At 43.5% G+C, this 20,350-nt stretch overlaps 1 protein-coding gene across 1 annotated transcript in view; it reads right to left on the minus strand.

Annotated features, from left to right (window-relative positions):
- Positions 1 to 20,350, minus strand: part of Cd109 (CD109 molecule) — a 105,168-nt gene that overhangs the window by 11,454 nt on the left and 73,364 nt on the right. Inside the window, exons 21-28 of the mRNA XM_005347578.2 lie at positions 17,297 to 17,515; positions 16,259 to 16,403; positions 14,954 to 15,130; positions 7,157 to 7,238; positions 4,574 to 4,802; positions 3,340 to 3,505; positions 1,411 to 1,598; positions 888 to 1,043 (exon numbers count right to left, since the gene is read on the minus strand). Of these exons, the coding sequence (XP_005347635.1) occupies positions 888 to 1,043; positions 1,411 to 1,598; positions 3,340 to 3,505; positions 4,574 to 4,802; positions 7,157 to 7,238; positions 14,954 to 15,130; positions 16,259 to 16,403; positions 17,297 to 17,515 (1,362 nt within the window). The remainder of the gene's footprint in view (positions 1 to 887; positions 1,044 to 1,410; positions 1,599 to 3,339; positions 3,506 to 4,573; positions 4,803 to 7,156; positions 7,239 to 14,953; positions 15,131 to 16,258; positions 16,404 to 17,296; positions 17,516 to 20,350) is intronic.

Below are 20,350 nucleotides of genomic sequence, written 5' to 3' on the forward strand. Positions count from 1 at the left end.
AGAGAGAGAGAGAGAGAGAGAGAGAGAGAGAGAGAGAGAGAGGGGTATGAAGTTTCCATAGACATCTCCTACCCAGGAGCATGCAAGTTTGGTGCTATGTCTCACGCTAGAAGGAGAGGCAGTCCTGGAGAATGCTGGCTCCTCTGCCTGGTCCTAAATATCAAAGGCTCAACCAGTTGACCTGGGTGAAGTATACTCTCCAAGCTCTCCAAGCTCTCTCACCTCAAACCTTTGGGAAGGTACATGGGTGCCCCTGACTAGACTGCCCTCCTGTCGGGGTTGAAGCAGGTCTCCCCTGACCTCCCTTCATCGGGGCTGACCATGAACACAATGATACGTACTCCCTGTGTCCAGCTTTAGCCTTTTGTCCTGTGCCATTGCCCCTCTCCTTCACTTAGCTCTCAGAATAATCTTTAGTGCATTTTGAAGTCAGAATTTGAGTCGGGTGTGGTAGCACATGCCTGTTATCCCAGCACCCAGGAGGCAGAAGAATTCTGAGACCAGATCTACATGGTCCGTCGGTCAGCTTTCTCATTGTCAAATGGGGGCACACATGGCCTGAAGAACAAACGTAGGAGCATGCCAACTCTAAGCTACCACGGGGACTATGCAAAGCTGGGACTCAGTGAGTGTCACTCCTCCCCAGTGTAATCGTGCCCATATTATCTTCTTTTCTCCCCATCGTTCTTCCCAAGTTCCCATCCCTTCCGTCCTTCCTGAGTTCAAAAATTGGAACCTGGAACCAAAACAAGACAACCCATCAATCTCCATGTCTCTATGGGGCTCTGAAAGCAATTCTTTGCTGAAGTCAGAAGACCAAAATTAAAGTAGTATTCCAGAATAATGAACCATCTACACAGGGTTTTAAATGGCCACCCCATCCACACCTCTGCCGTGTGAAGGAGAAAACGGTTCTGTGTGTCAATCCGAAAGTGTACAGGTCTCGGTGCGCTGGGCCCTGTGACAGTCACTTGGATATCTGTATTTTCCGTGTGCATTAGGGCTGAAAACTCAGAGAGGGCCTTCAGGGCCACAACAGTATCCTGTTGAGAGAAGAACAATGATTGTACATTTTGAGAAATAGCCAGCAAGCTCTCTAAAGAAAACATTCGGCAGTATTTGGGAACCTCCAGCCTTGCGAGAAGACTGCTTCCTGGGGCATCTGTGGTTCTAGTGCTGGAAGCGCATGACCTGAGCAATGGGGTCCAGCCGGTCGCCACAGACACAGAACAGCGGATACAGACGTGGCACTGGTGTATTCAATTAACATACCATGAGGCTCAAATGGGATAATCATTAAAACTACCATCTTATACCTTTCATTTAACTCACTGAACTTGTAATCGTACGACTCTATGAAGAAACAGATATGTTCTTCATTGATATTTTTAAAATACAATCGCCTCTCACCTGAGTGGATACAAAGCCTCCGAGGCTATTTCTCTGCCTGCTGAGCCACCTCATGACGGGGATGCCCTCAGAAACATGGTGCTGCAGGTAGGAGAGCAGCGCATAGGCCGCAACTTCAATATCCAGGGAGAGCGGCTGCCAGGACTCCGAAAGTGCGGGCGCTGATGAGAGCCAGAACTGTGTGTCTCCTGAGAGGAAAACAGAACCAAAAGCTGACGTCTTCGACCATTAAATATTTCTGTACCAGTCCAGTCTATCTGACTGGCAAAAAAGCAGGTTTTATAGATACATATAATATATATACAAGCATATGCGTATACAAGCATACATAAACATGCATTGTATCCAAAGGATGCTCAGTCATAACACAAGGACACTTGCTCAACTATGTTCATAGCAGCAATATTCATAATAGCCAGAACCTAGAAACAACCTAGATGCCTCTCAACCAAAGAATGGATAAAAAAAATATGTGGTATATTTACACAATGGAGTATTACTCAGGAGTGAAAAACAATGACATGAAATTTGCAGGCAAATGGATGGAACTAGGAAAAAAAAACATCCTGAGTTAAGTAACCCAAACCTGAGTTAAGAAAGACAAACATGGTACGGATATTAGTTGTAAAGCAAAGGATAACCAGGCTACCATCCACAACCCCGGAGAAGGACCCTAAAAGGGATGCATGGATTTCCCTGGGAAGGGGAAATATATGAGATCTCCTGGGTAAACTGGGGGTGGGGGTCGTGTGGAGGGGAGGGAATGGGGTACAGGAACATGAGGAATCAGGTTGGTTGAATTGGAGGTGGGATGGAAAGGGAGATTAATGGAAATAAGTATTTTCATAGAGCGGGCCATGTAGGGGTTAGGGAGACACCTGGGGCTAGGGAAACTCCCAGGAATCCACAAAGATGTCCCCAGCTAAGACTCCTAGCAATAGTGGAGAGGGCACCTGAACTGGCCTTCTCCTCTAATCAAATTGGCGACTACCCTAACTGTCACCAGAGAGCCTTCATCCAGCAACTGATGGAAGCAGATGGAGCAATCTACAGCCAAGCACTGGGCTGAGCTCCTGGAGTCCACCTGAAGAGAGGGAGGAAGGTATGAACAGAGAGGGTCAAGCTCATGCTGGGGGAACCCACAGAGACAGCTGATCTGGGCTATTGGGAGCTCACAGACACTGGGCCGACAGCTAGGGAGCCTGCAAAGAACCTACCTAGGCCCTCCACATGGGGGTGACAGTTGTATAGGGTGGTCTGTTTGTGGGACCCCAGGCAGTGCATGAGCTGGATTTTTGAAACCTATTCCCCATGCTGGGATGCCTCACCCGGCCTTGATGCAGGGAAAGGAACCTGGTCCTGCCTCAACTTAATATGCCTTGCTCTGTTGACTCCCATGGGAGACCTGCCCCTTTGTGAATGGAAGAGGAGCGAATGGGTGGGAGGGGGTTTAGACAGGAGGTGGGAGACGGAAAAGGAAGAGAGGAGGGAGGGGAAACTGTGGTTGGTATGCAAAATAAATGAAAAAAATTAATAAAGAGAAAAGGAAGATGCATGGTTTCTCGCAACTAGCAATCAATCAGCTTAACTCCAGTTCCAGGGAGTACACTGCCCTCTTCTGGATTCTGTGGGTACTGCAAGCACACAGTGTGCAGACATAGATGCAGGCAAAACACCCATACAAAATTGATTGATAGACTGATTTAAAAAAAAAAATGTCCAAGTCCAATGTCTAAAGTTCTATAAACAACTCCTGGAGAGGCGAGACACAATAAAACACACAGACCCCATGCTGGTATTGCCCTGCTTTGTGTTTTTTTTAATATCATTCTAAAGACAGGTGTTACCAATGTCATCGCTAATACACGCTATTTTCACATCTATCCCACGAAGCCTGGCATTCCTCTCAGCCTCCGTCCCAGACATTACCTTCCTTCTCGGCTTGCTGAGTCAGCAGGTGCAAAGCATCTTCTGCTTTAGGACTCCCCACTGAAGACAAGGCATAGGTTACAAGGGCTAAAGTGAAATTGTCGGAAATTCCTCTGTTCAATTCAGACTCCAAAAAGTTGATAGAGGCTTGTACATCGACACCAGGCTTGGAAGAATAATGCACATATATCACTACTCCTCATATGTAAATAAAAAGTACATTCAAACATTCACTCAAATAATGATTCCAGGCCTGGTAAGCATTTGACCTCGGTGTGGGCAATAGGAATCAACAATGCCCACTAACATTTAAGCACCTGCCATATAGTCTGAATAACAGTTCTGTTGGTTAGCTATAATGAAGTAGACACTATTCTTTAAAGGGGATTTAAAAAAAAAAACTTCTGCAAACTTTTTATCCTGCTGAGTACTATAAGTCCAAATAGTAGAAGAAAATATAGCTTCAGAAATACGCTTCTCGTACTTATTACTAAGTACGCTAAGCTCAGAGAAAAATGTGCTTTCCACTGGCCTCATCCTGAGCTAGAAAAGTAGTCAGAGCTTCATTATTACTCCATAAAAGCTTAAAGATCTAAACAAAGAAAAAAAAAATCATTCAAAATTCCTGAGACCATAGCTCAGCAGGGTGCATGCCTCCATCAGCAACACCCTGGGCTCAGTTTTTTGTTTTTTTGTTTTGTTTTGTTTTTGTTTTTGTTTTTCGAGACAGGGTTTCTCTGTGGTTTTGGAGCCTGTCCTGGAACTAGCTCTGTAGACCAGGCTGGTCTCGAACTCACAGAGATCCGCCTGCCTCTGCCTCCCAAGTGCTGGGATTAAAGGCGTGCGCCACCACCGCCCGGCCCCCTGGGCTCAGTTCTTAGCACTGTAAAAGAGAACAGAAAATCCTTCCCCTCATCTTGCTAGGACACAGTCTCAAATTATAAAGTACAAGCTTTCTCCTTACAATAAAATATATATAAATATTACTGACTTCTATTACCAATAGCAAGCACAATGCATATATTTAAGAACCTTGTACATTCCCCTAAGCTACTCTAAAAGCTTTGGTTATTATTTTTCTGCAGATTTTGGAACGTGGCCCCAAGTGCAAAGCGCAGGGCTATGTGAATGCAGATTTCAAATGCAATGTAAAATTACAAAGCACTTTCCATTCCAAGACACATATTTGACCCGGGAGCATGCACGCTCCTGGGATCTGTGGAAGATCGCATACCTGGTATCTTCTGTAGCCCAGGAGAGAAGTCACAATATAGGCCGTAAGTGTCACAGGGCTTCTGTTGCCCCCTTGAAGTTCACTGTGGATCACTCTTCCTGGCTCCCAAAATTCACCATTGGATTTCTGATGCTCCTTGAGCCAATTATATGTTCTTTGTAGCACATTCGGATCAATATGTATGTAGGAGTCAGCTTCCGTGAAACATTTTAAAACAAATGCTGACAGCCTTGGAGAAAGGAGGGGAAAGCACAGAAAATACATTTAAGTCCTGACCTCTCACGCTGAGCACACAAAACAAAAACACCAACCCTCCAGAAAAATTCACCAGACGTAGCATCTCAAAGGAAAAACCGGAAGACTGCAAAGAGACAACCTGATCAACTTGTCATAGCAGGCGGGCCTGGCTCTCATCTGAACACAGCTCAGAAATTTTAGATCAACTCACAAAATATCCCATTTGGAAATAAATTTCGGAATCACCTAATTGCTACTTGGAAATAATTTTGTCCCGGCATTTTACAGGTTGGGAATCCATCCTTTCATGATAGTTGAATTGCCCAATGCACTTCTGACCGTGCTGGGCAAGCACCACAAAAACCCTCACGCATGTGCAGCCCAAGGCTGTCGATAAAATTTGTGGAGTTCACAAGCAGACTTCACACTTTTAAGTGAGAGTCATGGGGGTTGGGGGTGGGGAGTCAGTACCATAGGATGGTAGAATAAGGGTTAAATCGGCGTGAGCAACGTGTGTATGACTACCACCTGCCACCAATACCTTGGAATGATGAGTGCGTGAGCAACGTGTGTATGACTACCACCTGCCACCAATACCTAGGAATGATGAGTGTGTGTGTGTGTGTGTGTGTGTGTGTGTGTGTGCGCGCGCGCATGCAAGCACGCTGCCACCTGTGTGAGTAGGGAGGTGTGATTGTGTGCGCCTGTGTTAGCAGCCCAAAGACAACACTGAAAGTCTTCCCTCTTTCACTCTTACCTTTATTCTTTGAGGCAGGGTATCTCGCTGAACATGCCTTTTACCAGGCGTGCCAAACTGGGTGGCCAAGGAGCCATCTCCACACACACCAATTAATCCTAATCCCTTCCACCACAAACCTGGGGTAACAGGCACATATCACCCATCCTCAGCTTTTTACACAGGTTCTAGAATCCAAACTCAGTTCTCATGCTTGCATGATAGGAACGGTACTAAGTACCATCTCCACCAGCCTAGAAATGATGTCTAAAGAGAGGAAGAAAGGAAATTTTAAAAAAAAGAATAGCATAGAAGCAAGAAGCGTGAAGGGGGAAAGAAGATATACAGATATAGATATGCACACACATACACACACACACACACACACACGAGAGGAGATATGTATAAGTAGAAAAAAGGTAGAAAAGTTGGTAGGTAGGTTTTGTAAAAGTGGAAGGCAGAAAGGGAGATTATACAATAGAGACCCCTCATGACAAAAATGCCTAGTATTTATTGTACTAGGTGACACTGTACAGAATCATGACACAAAACACTATATGTGTAGGGAAGGGTACAAACGTGAGATGGGCTCTCAGTCTGTAGCCCGTGCTGGCCTTGGTTCTCACACCCACACATCCCAAGGGCTGGAATCACATGCACAAGCCACTGTGCCCAGCAAGAAGAGCATAGTAATGTGTGAACACCACCAAGTGGCACAGTAAAGAGACGTGTGTACAGACTGACACCCTGACTCCAGGACAAGGGAAAACCCAAAGAGATCTGTCTCGTCATGGCTTAGCGTGGTGGACATGTGCAGTAGCATCCAGGTCTCTCCCACTGTAGGCGGACCAAGGAGACCTCCTCAGCCCTGAAGTCAGCCACCACTAAGGAACAAGGTGTCAGGTCAGCTGTCCCAAACCAACCACAAGCATTCCATGCAAGAGGAAAGTTGAGCTACTCATTACTTAATCCCATCATCGTTTCTTTTTCAAGAGATATGATCTTTTTGTTTGTTTGTTTTTGTTTTTGTTTTTTGTTTTTCTCTGTAGCTTTGGTGCCTATCCTGGAACTAGCTCTTGTAGACCCGGCTGGCCTCGAACTCACAGAAATTCGCCTGCCTCCGCCTCCCGAGTGCTGGAATTAAAGACATGTGCCACCATTGCCCAGTTAAGAAATATGATCTTAAAAACAAAACCACAACAATTGTTTTAACAAAGCCTTGTACTAATAAATCAAATATGGCAAGGCCAACATCACACAGCATTTTTTTTCCTTGTTATTTGTACCATTATCTTAAACGATTTTTTTTTATCTTAAACGATTTTTGTCTCTGCTTTTTCCCTCAAAAAAAAAAAAGAAAAAGAAAGAAAGAAAGGAGTTATGGGGTTTTTTGTTTTGTTTTGTTTTCTGAATAGAACGCACTTGATTTGCAAATGCTTTAGAATCATGTTGCTGTTTTTTTTTTTTTTTAAGAAACCTCTTTTAAAGGCAGGTTCTGTAACAAGCAGCTGCAGCGTCCACACAGACAGGAATGTCCAGGGCCACTGTGACCTAGTATACACATGTTCCATGATACAGATTTGTTTAATTTAAAAAAAAAAGTCACTTACCAAGTACTCCCAGAAGGGTCACTATCCCCAAAAGCACTGAAGGAGCCATCTTTCCTCTGATAGAGAAGTTCCCTTTGATAACCTGAAGACACAAAAATCCATGTATAATCAATCCATTTGCTATGGTTTCTTGTTGGGGCCACTGGAGTAATATCGAATGATTATTAGTAATATCAAACACCCTTCTAGCCACCCGAAAGCAAGCAAAGTCAAGGTCGAGCTTTATCCACTTCTAGTATTCCCCAAAAGGCTTTTTCTGCTTGACTATCTAAACTGTCTACTCTCTACAGCGTCAGAATTAAAGCTTAGGGCCAAACAGAAAGGACAGGTGATTTCTGTCCCTTAGGCTGGCGAGAGAGAGGGAAAATAATGATCGGAGGCAGAGTCTCTTAAATGACTTGGTCATGAACCCCTGAGGGAAATGATGAAACCAACTGTCTGCTTCCACGCCAATTCCACACTTCATATTTATACACACACATATGCACACACACGCACACACGTGTGTGTGCACACACACAGTGGTTGTAATGAAGTATTACTGTATAAGTAAATGAGGATTGCTGTGGAGACTACTCAGCCATAGAATGCTCATCAGGCAAGCATGAAGACCTGAGTTCAGATCCCAGTCACCTACCCCAAAAGCTGGGCACAGAGCCATGCACCTGTAACCCCAGAACTGGGGAGCAGACACAGGGAATACCTGGAATTTGCTGGTCAGTCAATGAACTCCAGGGGAAAAAAAGTGGGGATTGAGGAGACCTGATGTCAGCCTCTGGACTCCACATGTGAACATGCACACATGCACCCATATGCACAATGTACATACACAAATATGCACGCTGAAATAAAGCAAACTGGGGAGTAGTTAAGGCTCGTGTATCTGTTTTAATGAAAGCAGAGGCTTCGTACTTCCAAATAAATGATTTCAAATAAAGTGAGGTTTGTTCGTGATTGCAAAGACTTTGAAGTCCAGGGTTAGAACTCATGTGACTTGCCCACTGCCTCTCCCGCATCTGCCTCTCCCATGTCGGCCTCTCCCATGAAGACCCAAGCTTTTCTCCCTCTGTTGTCCACTACAAATCCTGATCTGAGCATCTGGATTAAGGTATAAGACAGAACAGTATGCTTCACAGTGATATTGTAAAGCTGAAAACAAAAGGAGTATATACACATTTAAAGTTAAAGAAACTTTTTCTTAATTTTAAGAAGAAAAACTTCAGGTTGTAATCTTCATGTTTATACCTGAAATACTACTGTTGTATAATTAAATAGCAAATCTTCATTTTGTGCTCACTGGGGATAAGGAACTGTGAGAAGACCCTTACAAGTACTAACTTGGGTGAGTCTAACACAGGTGGCCAGCCTCCAACACTCCCCATTATGGTCAAAAACCAACCTTATTCCCCACAAAGGGCATCCAGTCCCAAGGAAAATAGGAGCTGCAGCATCTTCAGTGGCAGAGTGGATTAATAAGCAGGTCCCAGACCTCTAGCTCTGTTCCCATGGAAACACAAAGGAAGAAGTGCCTGGGAGAAGAGCTGGTTTGACTCTCAACTCTTTGGGTCTCTGTTGAGACTGCCTTTGTCACATTCTAAGCCAGCCAGGCACGCTTAGAGAACCTTTGGCTGCTTGTCCTCCCAAACAACTGCCTATCTCAAGCCTAATTTCTACTCTATTAGCAGAAAAAAGATACTGATGTCATAGCCATGGAGTTTATTGTTAATATAACAATCTACATAAGACTATAGATACCAAAGTTGGAGATTTTTCATCACGATAAATGAGCAAGTTAGAAGCTTGGTTTTCTCCAAAAGTTTACCAGGAAATAAGAGCAACACTTTCAAGTTCACATAGCTCTTTGGTTTGGAAAATAATAATATAATCAGAATTGTCAGACATTTCTTAAAATTAAAATATACAAGTTGGGATAACAACCTATAAACTGTTGTTTACAATGGGCTGGATAAGATGCAAATTTTCCCGGGTCATGAGTTTTCTTTGGAGTAATTATGGATGTAAAGTAGCTACAACTTATCAGGCTAAAGATGAAAGTACTGTTTGCAGAAATAAATAAAAAAGAACACCCCAGGACTGGCGTGTAGCTTAGCAGTATAACACGTTCCCAGGCTGAGGGCTCAGTTCTGAGAGGAAGGCAGAGAATGTTATAATAAAGGAAAACATATGTTTTCAACTAGACTCTGTCTGACTCTCACATGGGAAAACAAACAGCAAGAGGTTTTGTTTTGTTTTGTTTTGTTTTTTTGTTTGTTTGTTTGTTTTTTTGGTTTTTCGAGACAGGGTTTCTCTGTGGTTTTGGAGCCTGTCCTGGAACTAGCTCTTGTAGACCAGGCTTGTCTCGAACTCACAGAGATCCGCCTGCCTCTGCCTCCCGAGTGCTGGGATTAAAGACTTGCACCACCACCGCCCAGCACAGCAAGAGTTTTTAATTTAAATATCTGAAGACAAGGATCCTCAAGCAGATTCAACAGATAGAGCCACTTGCTGCCAATCCTGAGGATGTGAGTTTGATTCCCAATACCCACATCCGGAAGATGAGAACCAATTCCCAAAAGTCATTCTCTGAACTCTGCACACACACACACACACACGACACACACACCTAGACACCCACATACTCAAAATAAAAATAAATAAAATGCAATAAAAATTTTAAGTTTCTGAGGGAAATAAGCAGTTTAACCCTTCGAAATTTCTAGTCCTTGTAAGAAACAGTTTTGTTACACAGTTCTTTCTTTCCTTGACAGCAAAATGTATTGCACACAAAGATGCAGCTGTTGGCTACAGGACCCCTGGGCCACCAGGACTTAAACAAGGCAATGTGCTGTTCCCAAGTGACATTGAAATGACCATAATTCACACAAAACTACATCAATGCCTTAAAAGATAAAAACATATTTACAAGACTTAAATGCTAGTCTGTGAAGTGAGACGCTGATGTCACAATGAAGAATGATGTCAGGAAACATTTCCCCCTCTGGTTCAGACGGAATCTGCGGGGCAAGGCAGAAACACTGGTTCCACTCGTTCCTGGCTGGTAAGGACGTGCCAAGGCTAGGTAGAATGGTTAGTGTCTACAGGTAATCACTGCGGTGAGGAACTGCAGAACTCTCCTAGTCTTAAAAGAGTCCAAGCAGTTGGTGGTGATGGTTCATCCACATTCAGCACTCAGTGGGGTGCCCACGTGGTCATACCATAAGGAAGGGGCAAGTTAGACACAGGACTCACCACTGGAGTATTAATACAGATGATGATTGGGGTAGTTTTAAACAATGTTAAGGGAAGACTCTAAACCAGAGCAATACAGATGATACAATCTTAAAAAGAAAGCTGAGAAAAGTACCCAAAATGATACAGTCTAGGGGCCTTGATAGAGATCTTTTCCTCTGCCAGCTAAAGAATTAAGAGGCAGGGAAAATCTGAAGCACAGCAGGAAGCAGCAGAGAGATCTCAGATAGGAGCAAAAGTTGCAGAAGGATTTTTCTTGGGGCCAGGAAACACACGCACGTAGCAGGCACACTGACAAAAAAGACCCTCTGCGAGGAGGGACTGGGAAGCCGGAAACTCCAGTCTCTCTCCATGAGGGCTGTGGTTTTAAAATCTCCTCTCCTCATTTAGGGCTGATCATTTAAAGACAGACAGCATGGCTGATTGGCCCAGAGATGTGGTATGGCAGGCTCTGCTGGTGGGAGACAAAAGCCTATACCGCCTTTGTTTTAAGCTGCTAGGCTTTTCTCTCAAGTCAGGAAGCTGAGGTAGAAGCCCACCATCTTGGAAATCTGGCACCTTTATTACCTAGACTTGGCCCCTCTCCCTATCTGTCTGCTTAACAGGGAGTCTAATTCTTGGTCTCTCAATACCATGTAATTACTTTTATTATTTCATCTTATAGGTGGGAAACTGAAACTCTGAGAGGCTGAGGAAGCAGACCAAAGATAGGGCCCATGGCTAGTGTCTTAACTACTACATTCCTTTCCTCCCATGACACCCATAAAGGTCAAAATGCTGTGTACTGGAGGAATATCTGGCACTTGGGGACCTAAGCTTTCGCTCCCTTTGGTTGATATGTACCTCTAGCAGCCAGGAAGCATCAGAGGAAAATCCCAGAGGGCCTACTTGGAACCTTGTGTTTCCAGGATGGGGGTCAAACCCAGGGCCTCATTAATGATAAGCAAAAAAAAAAAAAAAAATTTAAAAAAAAAAGAGCTCCATCCCTAGCTGGCTTTGAAAAGCTGGTTTGACAACAACCCAGCCAGAACTGAAGTGCAGGGCCAGTGTTATCTTTGGAAAAGAGCAAGGACTGGGGCCTGATCTGTCCTAACCCTGAGCAAAGTATCACGGCACAAGCCAAGTCACCTCCAAGGGGTCAATAGTTCTTAAAGTGGTTCAAGCCCTTCAAATTAGAATTTAAAGGGCTGGAGCAATGGTCTCACAGTTAAGAGCACTTGCTGCTCTTGCAGAGGAACCAGGTTTGACTCCCCATTTGATAGGTTCCTACTATGTGTAATCCCAGGTCTAGGGGATCTGACATCTCCTGGGCTCTGCAAGCACCAGGCACACATGTGGTGCACAGACATACATGCATACAAAACACTCATATGTGTATAATAAAAATTAATTAAAAGTTTAAGAGTTCAAACATTTGATCAGCAAAAACTAGTTCATAAATCACACATACATATGGAATTATAGGCATTTATGAGTTATTTTGCTTTATTAAAATATAACAATGAATTAATATCAAATTATAAAATGCCAATCTAATCTATGTTCACTTTCTAGTTGAAACCAGACAAACTAATCTCAATACAAACTGAAATCTTATTTTCTAAAAGTACAGAGTTAAATTTTAATAGTCCCTTACAGTCTTTACTTATCTCCTTACTATGACTACTAACTCAAGGTGTTAAGATCAGCATGTCACAGCTTACCACAGACAACACTTGATACCACTTCTTAAATATAATTTTAATAGAATTTTCAAAAATAACAGTTCCTATGTGTATATATTTAAAATATAAATTACCTATAAACATATATTAAAAGAATAGTCATTTTGGGTTTTTTTGGTTTGGTTTGATTTGGTTTGGTTTTTTGAGACAGGGTTTCTCTGGGTAGCTCTGAATATCCTAGAACTTGCTCTGAAGATCAGATTGGCCTTGAGCTCACAGAGGTCCACCTGCTTCTGCCTCCAAATTGCTGGGATTAAAGATGTATGCCATCACCTCCCAGCTAAAAGAATAGCATTTTTTTCATCAATACACCTATATAAAAAGTAACAAATGCTAACTCACAGAACTTCCTTGGAGGGGGGGGGGCTTATTGGCTCCTGGGCTGGACAGCCAGTCAGAATGTCATCACCATGTATGTTTCTAATGGAAGGAAAAATATACCCTATCTCCTCCTCACATGAGCACACAGGGCTGCCCTCAGCTAGATCCCAAACTCTGGTGCCCCTTGCCTTTTCTTCCCACACACTGCCTTCTTGTGTGACCCTTGGCTGCCACTATGTCCTGCCTGGATTGACACAGCTCGCACTGGTGCAGTCTGACTCTGCAGGTTGTAACCTTTACAGTTCCTCTCCCCAACAGTACCCCATGTTCACCCCTACTGCTTTATCCTAACCCCCACTGAGACAGTCTACATGTTGGTGTACTCAAGTTCCAACTCCAGGTCCTCATCTTTCTATCCCATTGCTTCTTTCTAAATATCCAGGAAGTCCGTAGACATCCTGTGGATGCATGGACTCTGTGGCCCATCTCTTGGGGTTTCCAAGGCTTAGTTCCCTTCCCTGTGACTCGGTTTCCTTATCTATGATATGGAAATAGTAGTACACCTACCACCTGTGTTGTTGTGAAGATGAAGGAAACATAAGGCTTTTCAATAGGATTAGCTGCTCTCTCTAGCACTGCTCAGAGTTTAGTTGAGGGTAAACAGCTTTCTGTATAATAGAGAAGCTAAAAGAAAGGTTCATACCAAAATGTTCTCATTACTTGAGCTTTGCAATTTTTGGAAACATGGGCAAAATAGCTAGTGGTAGGCTTCTCTTTGCATTTAACCCATTCATCAAGAAAGAAAGGAAGGAAGGAAGGAAGGAAGGAAGGAAGGAAGGAAGGAAGGAAGGAAGGAAGAAAGAAGAAAGAAAAGAAAGAAAACACATACACAAAAAAATTGAATTTTACTTTCCCAGATTATGCTGAGTAAGCATATCCCAGTAATTTTGTGTAGTTCCTACCCATATTCATGATTTCCTATACAGCGTATATCATATAAACAGGGCTGTCAAAAACAACCTGAGACTGTTATTTGAAGTTGACTTTTATAGTATTTCATGAACTCAAAATTTGCATTTTTATTACTATTAGAAATGGCTTACCACTCTTCAACTTCTCTAGCTGAATGTAGCCATGGATGCTGAGAGCAAGGACTAAACACAATGTTGGGTCCAAATCCTAGGTTAGCTCGCCATATGGCCCTAGGCAAGCTATTTGTCTTTCCTGCTTCTCAGCTTCCTTGAGCTACTAGAAGAAGAGTGCCAGCACACTACCTAAAGGTGGGTGGGAGAGCTGGCCCTGAGGTCATGGGGGTGGGAGAGCTGGCCCTGCCCCTCACCCGCTGCAGCACTCAGGAGAACAGGCCCTGCACCTTTCCCAGACAACACAGTGGAGAGGCAGGTGGGCTGGCACTGAGGGCCTGAGAACAGGAGAACTGGCCCACTCTTTACTGCCTGCTGCAGTGGGTGAGCCAGCCAGTGCAATGCAGGAGCACTCACCCTGTTGGCGTTGATGAGAGAAAGCTGGCAGGCTGACCAACCAAGCTACCACCCAAGCCCAGCACCAGGGCTATGAGTTGGCCCAGTCCAACATCCATCTCATCTACGAACTGCTGGAGCATGTGAAGGAGCCAGATGTGCAGATCCAAAGCTGCAGGACCTCCATGACACAAGGCGACAACAGGATTAGGAGAGGCGTCCCAGTGAGGGCCCGGTATCAAGAATACAGGAGAAGTCAGAGGGCTTGAACCAGACTAACGACTCATGGCAAGGAACACTTGCAAGTGAAGATGTATGGACTAAAGGGTGCACTGTGTGACTCACTAGGCCACACACCAGCCTACAAGATGAGACTTCTTTTTCTTTATATAACAGTTTGGTCATTTTGTTGTTGTTGTTGTTGTTCTTGTTTGTTTGTTTGTTTGGGGGGGATGTTTTTCTTTTGAGTTTTATTTTGTTCTGGGGGGAGGTTGCAAGGGCAGCAGGTAGATATGAAGGGATGGGTAGAAGGATGGGATCAGGATGTATGATGGGAAACCCACAAAGAATCGACAAAAATTAATAAAAGAAAATAGCACTGCCTGACACAGGCAGCACTCGACCTGTGTTAACTTTGCTCTGAGCAGGTGGTCCCCACAGCTCAGAGAGTCACATTCGCCATTTACAGAGGTGGAAGCATCCACTCCATACACGAAGTTCTACCCTGAAGCTAACCTGAGCTACATAAGACCGTATCAAGAAAAACTAGTGAACAACGGACCACAAATGAGCACTCATTCATTGCAGGTTTTTAAAGAGTTTACATTAGCAGCAGTTAAAGAACAGCTGCCTTCAGGAAGTCAAGTAGAGCCTCCCATGGTCTGACCTTCAGCACGTCAACACCATCTAGTCCCACCAAAACACAGATACAACCCCAATCCATTCTGAAACATGGCCCAGGGAGACCGTGACCTATAAAACACAAACTTTTTTTTAACAAATAGAAGTAGACATCTAACGCTTACCTTCCCTCATAAATGAAAGGGCTTTTTCCTTCAAATTATCGGTCAGCTGCTTCTGTTTAGTCAGATAATCCAAAACGTAAATATTTGGAGCAAAATTTATCATGTTCTGTTCACCACAACCGTAAGGCATCCGTATCAGAGAGGCCAAACCGTTGATGGAAGGACCCAGAATATCTCCTGAAAGCACAAAACATTCGGTTCAATGGATAACGCTCACTCACCCTTCCTGCTGGCACGGGCAGTCTCAGCTCAGGACAGTCATCTATCATGGAAGCAAGTGGGGCAGAGAAGACACAACCAGAGCAAGAGCAATGGTGTAGAACTCACGATCGTGATGTCAGGACACTTCTGCCTAAATAACAATGGGGTCAAAACTAAGTGTTCCTTTATATCAAAATGGCAGGAGTTGACATTTAGCTCTTCTGAAGGAGACGCAGGTGCATTGGAAAAAGCTGTGCTTAATTTAAAAGCAGTTTAGGCTAAGAAAACTAGAAGTAATGTTCCTACTGCAAAGAATCTTGCCCAGAAAATTGTTCTAAGCAAGGTTTCTCATGTCTTGCTTATGGGAAGTTTTCAAACCATACTTGTCCTGACTATAGACTAAGAAATTCTAATTTAGTAGGTTTAGAAAAAGCAAACCAGATATTTGTGTTTTAAAACATTTTATGTAAGATTGGGATCCTCAACAACAGCCAAGAAGCACAGAATCCAAGCACAGAACACTGGTCCCTCTAGCCACGGTGCTTGTAGCCTTGCTACCCAGTGTGCCCATACCCCAGAAGTACCACCATCACCTCAGAATTCAGAGAGTTCAGTCAGGCATGGGGACGCATGCCTAGATTAGCAGCAAAGAAGCTGGGATGCAGGGATGTGGAATTCAAGGCCAGCCTGGGTTACGTAAAGATTTCAAGGCCAGCCTGGACTACAAACCAAGACCTAATCTCCTAAAACAAAGAGCCAGTGAAATAGTTCAGGAGTAAGGGATTTGTCTAGCATGCACAAAACCCCATGTTTCATCTTGAGAAAAAGGAAGAAAGTTGAAGTGAGACAGAAAGGAAGAAGGAAGGAGGGAAGAGGGCACAAGCCCTGACCCACCGCAGACATACGAAGCCAGGACTTCTTGTCAAGCAAGACCCCACGTGCGTGTTGATAAGCACTGGTCTAAAGTCTATCAGCTGATGCCAACTAAAACCTTTCACAAGCTCTTCCCACGAGGTCTAAGTAAGACAATCTATCTGCAAATAGATGAAGAATAGATTATTGCATGCAGATCAGCCAGTGTGTGGTGACACGCAGTACCCTTACCAATTGCTGTGATCTGAACTCTTTCACTGCCGTTGACTGTATTGGGAGGAAAGGAGAAACTCAAAGTTTTCTGGGTAGTTTGCACTTTCCTGTCGGTCAGATCCAGTAAGATAGACTGTGAATATGACTTCTCTATGCCTTCAGCCTGTGGGGAAAGGAACACAGCATCGTGTCTGCTTATCCGTTAACTGAGAGTCGTGTGCAGATACCAAGACAAACATCTATGCTGTGGCTGCAGCTATACAAGGAAATGCCTACCTACCGTTTCTTGATCCTGATCTCAAATGTGGTAAGCGCTTGCTTTCTAGCTAAGTTGAGAAAGCATTTCCTAAAACTGGCACGGAAGTGGAAGTGGTGAGGGGAGAGGAGAGAATGTGGCAAACACTGGGGAGTAGATCTGTTGTTATCTAAACAGAGGCACTAAATGCCTTAGCTGAAATCACAGGGAACCAGAGATTCAAACCCAAAGTAATGCCACCCCAAAAGAGGAGTGGCCACCTACTGTGCTGAGCTATGTTTTATACAAAATGTCCTCTCACAACGAGAGGCTACAAAACCAATGTTGAGGAATTCCAAAATGCCCACTCTATGTTATCAACCTGACCATGACCCAACAGGCTCCCAATACAGTTGGTATTTAAAAATACTTGACCGTCCTAATAGTCATGCTTCTACTCAAATTTAAAAAGGAAAAATGGAGCCAGGCATTGGTGATGCACACCTTTAATCCCAGCACTTGGGAGGCAGAGGCAGGTGGATCTCGAGGCCAGCCTGGTCTACAAGAGCTAGTTCCAGGACAGGCTCCAAAGCTACAGAGAAACCCCGTCTTGGAGGAAAAAAAAAAGGAGAATGGCAATATTTTGACAGTATGTGCATGTCATATTTTTACTGACAGATGAGAAAATAACTGGGCATTACCAAGACTATGAAGGAGAAGACATTTTAGGTACCAACTGATTTGACACAAACACCATCTCTCATCTGCTTTTCAATTCCATGTTTGTTTCCACTGTATCCATCTAAACCCCAAATACTTACCTTTACTAAAACCTTTTGGGTGATGGCATCCAAAGCAGTAGGCGAGGTGACTTTCACTGTGATGGGAATTTCCCCCAACTGCGTTGGCTTGATAGGGAAAGTAAAAGTGACCCCATCCTCGCTGGGAACCAGAGCAGTCTGCTGGTGCACGGTGTCATTCATGTCACTTGAAGACATTAAAATATCAAAGCTGTCACTTTCCTCAATGAACACTACAACCTGGGGGGGGGGGGGGAATAAAGCCAAAAAGTTTTATATTAAAAACGTTCCTTTATAGTGTTTCTATTGCTATTTTAAGTGCTGTTACAAGTATAAGACTCAAAACTGGAGAAAAATGAGACCAAGGTTAGGCCAAGAAAAGGGAAAAGCAGAAAGGAAATCAGAGAAAACTGGATTTATTATATGCATTCCCCTTCTATCTCAAGACACATCTGGGGAACGGCATTCTTTGGCTTCATTTCCAGGGTTTTCACTAACTCCTTTTGTTACACAGCCCTTGAGTGGCAGGATGGCACAAAAAGGCCATTTTGAATATTAGTTTCACCACCTCTTGTTTTAACTGTGTCATCTTAAGAGACACAGGTCCTATTAGCGAAGCTGGGACAAATGGGTTGAAATATTGCTCTATCTACTGATAGTTTCTACAAAAATCATTTAATGAAAAGTATGGTTAACACATAAGTCCATTTATTTATTTATTTATTTATTTATTTATTTATTTATTTATTTTGAGACAAGGTTTCTCTATGTAGCCCTCATTGTCCTGGAACTTGCTCTGTAGATCAAACTAGCCTTGAACTCAGAGATCTGCCTGCCTCTGCCTCCCAAGTGCTGGGCTCAAAGCCATGCACTACCACTGCCAGTTCTAAAGCATATCTGATTTGCAAACTTTTATTAAAATGCCAAAACTTTCTATTCTCCTTAAATACTATTCTTCCAGGCTTGAGGTTTTTGTTGTTTTGTTTGTTTTGTTTTTTGAGACAGGGTCTTATTGTGTAGTCCTAGCTGACCTGAAACTTGCTATGTAGATCAGGCTAGCTTTGAACTCACTGTAGATCAGGCTAGCTTTGAACTCACTGTAGATCAGGCTAGCTTTGAGCTGCCTCTGCCACTGCCTCCTAGTTCTGGGATTAAAAGTGTACATCTCTGTACCCTGAGGTGGGGGAAGGTTTAGAGTCTTAATCTGTAAACCTAGCTGACCTGGAATTCATTATGTAGGCCAGGCTAGCCTCAAACCTGCAGCAATCCTCCTGACTCTGCCTCTCAGGTGGTTCCCACCACAACCAGCATGGGCCTTACATCTTACAAAGTATTTTCCAATTTATTTTCTCATTTTCTCACAACAATTTGTTCACATAATGATTATAATTCTTGTAGAATAGATAAGAAAAACTCTAATCATGTTATTAAGTTATCTGCTAATGAGCGACTGACTAGATATTGGGCCTTCTCTCAATCTGCTCATTATAATATACCATTCTGAGCACATGGAAAGCACAGTTAGAAAACAAAAAGCTGGAACTGAGAGAATAGTTCAGTGGTTCACTTGTATCTACTCAATCGCAATACCTAAATATAATAAGTAAACATTTTGATTTACTATATAGCTGTGCATACTTAAAAACAGTGTAGCATTTCAAACAATAAAGTTAGAAGCACATGCCTAATAACTCAAGGGCAGAAAACTAAACCATGAGACTAACGCAGCACCTTTGGGAAGTGCAGCACAAACAGTAGAGAAGTCATAAGCTTCGCTGTCCAGCTAATTGCCTGCCTATGGGGACACGGGACCATGGCTCACAACATAAGCCCCTGAGAGCATAAGACACTGAATAGCCATGGAGACAACAAACATTGATGTGGGACTCCCCTCTGTGTACTCTGATTACCATTAATGAATAGAGAAGCTGCTTTGGACCGATAGCAAGGCAGAACTTAGGTAGGCAGGGAAAGCTAGGCTGAATGCTGGGAGAAAGAAGGGCAGAGTCAGGGAGAAGCCATGGAGCCGCCTGAGATAGATGCTGGGAACTTTAGTGGGTAAGACACAGCCACATAGCAATACACAGATTAATAGAAATGGGTTAAATTCATATGTAAGAGTTAGCCAATAAGAAGCGAGAGCTAATGGGCCAAGCAGTGATTTAAATAATACAGTTTCTGTGTGGTTATTTTGGGGCTAAACAGCTAGGAATGAAACAAGCGATCTCCTTACTACAAAACGTAAGAGAGTGGGTGAAGTTTCTCAGGAAAGGAATCCTGGCTGCAGTCTGTCTCAGAGAGAAGAAATTCGTACCAACTGCGGCTGGTACGAAATGGTAATGAGAAAACACATTCTAGATAGAGAAGACGAGGAAGAAATGCAGGGAGGTAAGGCGAGAGTAGGGCATATATATCCTCAAGACCCAGAGAAAGTTCCCTGGCTGAATGGGAGGATCTATACAGGAAAACTAAAAGAATGTTCAGACATTCTAATGATAGACTCGGACATTAATAACTAACAACATATGTATATTTTCAATCTCCCAGCAAAGTGTAAATTGCTTGGAAGAGTGTCAGGTATGTGATTCCTTCCTATGAGTTGCTGGTCAGGGAGGTCCCAAAGGACCCCAGAAGAAATGCAGGTTATTGCCATTGTCTTGGTTGCCTACCAGAGGTGAGACCCTATTGCTGAAGATACCACACGCTTTAATTATACTACAAAGAAAATCATGCTATAATTGAGCCAGAAGTTTCCTCCTTGTTGGCTAACCCTCATAATGCCAAAAAGCTGCTATGTAGGTAACTATGCTATGTAGGTATGGAGAAAAATTATCAGTGGCATTACTGTGGTGGTTTGAAAAAAAATTACCCTCATGGGCCCACAGGGAGTGACACTACTAGAGACATGGCCTTGTTGGAGTAGGTGTGGCCTTGTTGAAGGAAATGTGTCACTGTGGGGATGGGCTTTGAGGACTCATATTCTCAAGCTACACCTGGTGTGGCCCACCATCTCCTTCTGCTGACTGTGGATCAAGATGTAGAACTCTCAGCTCCTTCTCCAGCACCATGTCTGCC

The sequence above is a fragment of the Microtus ochrogaster genome, chromosome 5 (genome assembly GCF_000317375.1).
Source record: "Microtus ochrogaster isolate Prairie Vole_2 chromosome 5, MicOch1.0, whole genome shotgun sequence".
Lineage (NCBI taxonomy): Eukaryota > Metazoa > Chordata > Mammalia > Rodentia > Cricetidae > Microtus > Microtus ochrogaster.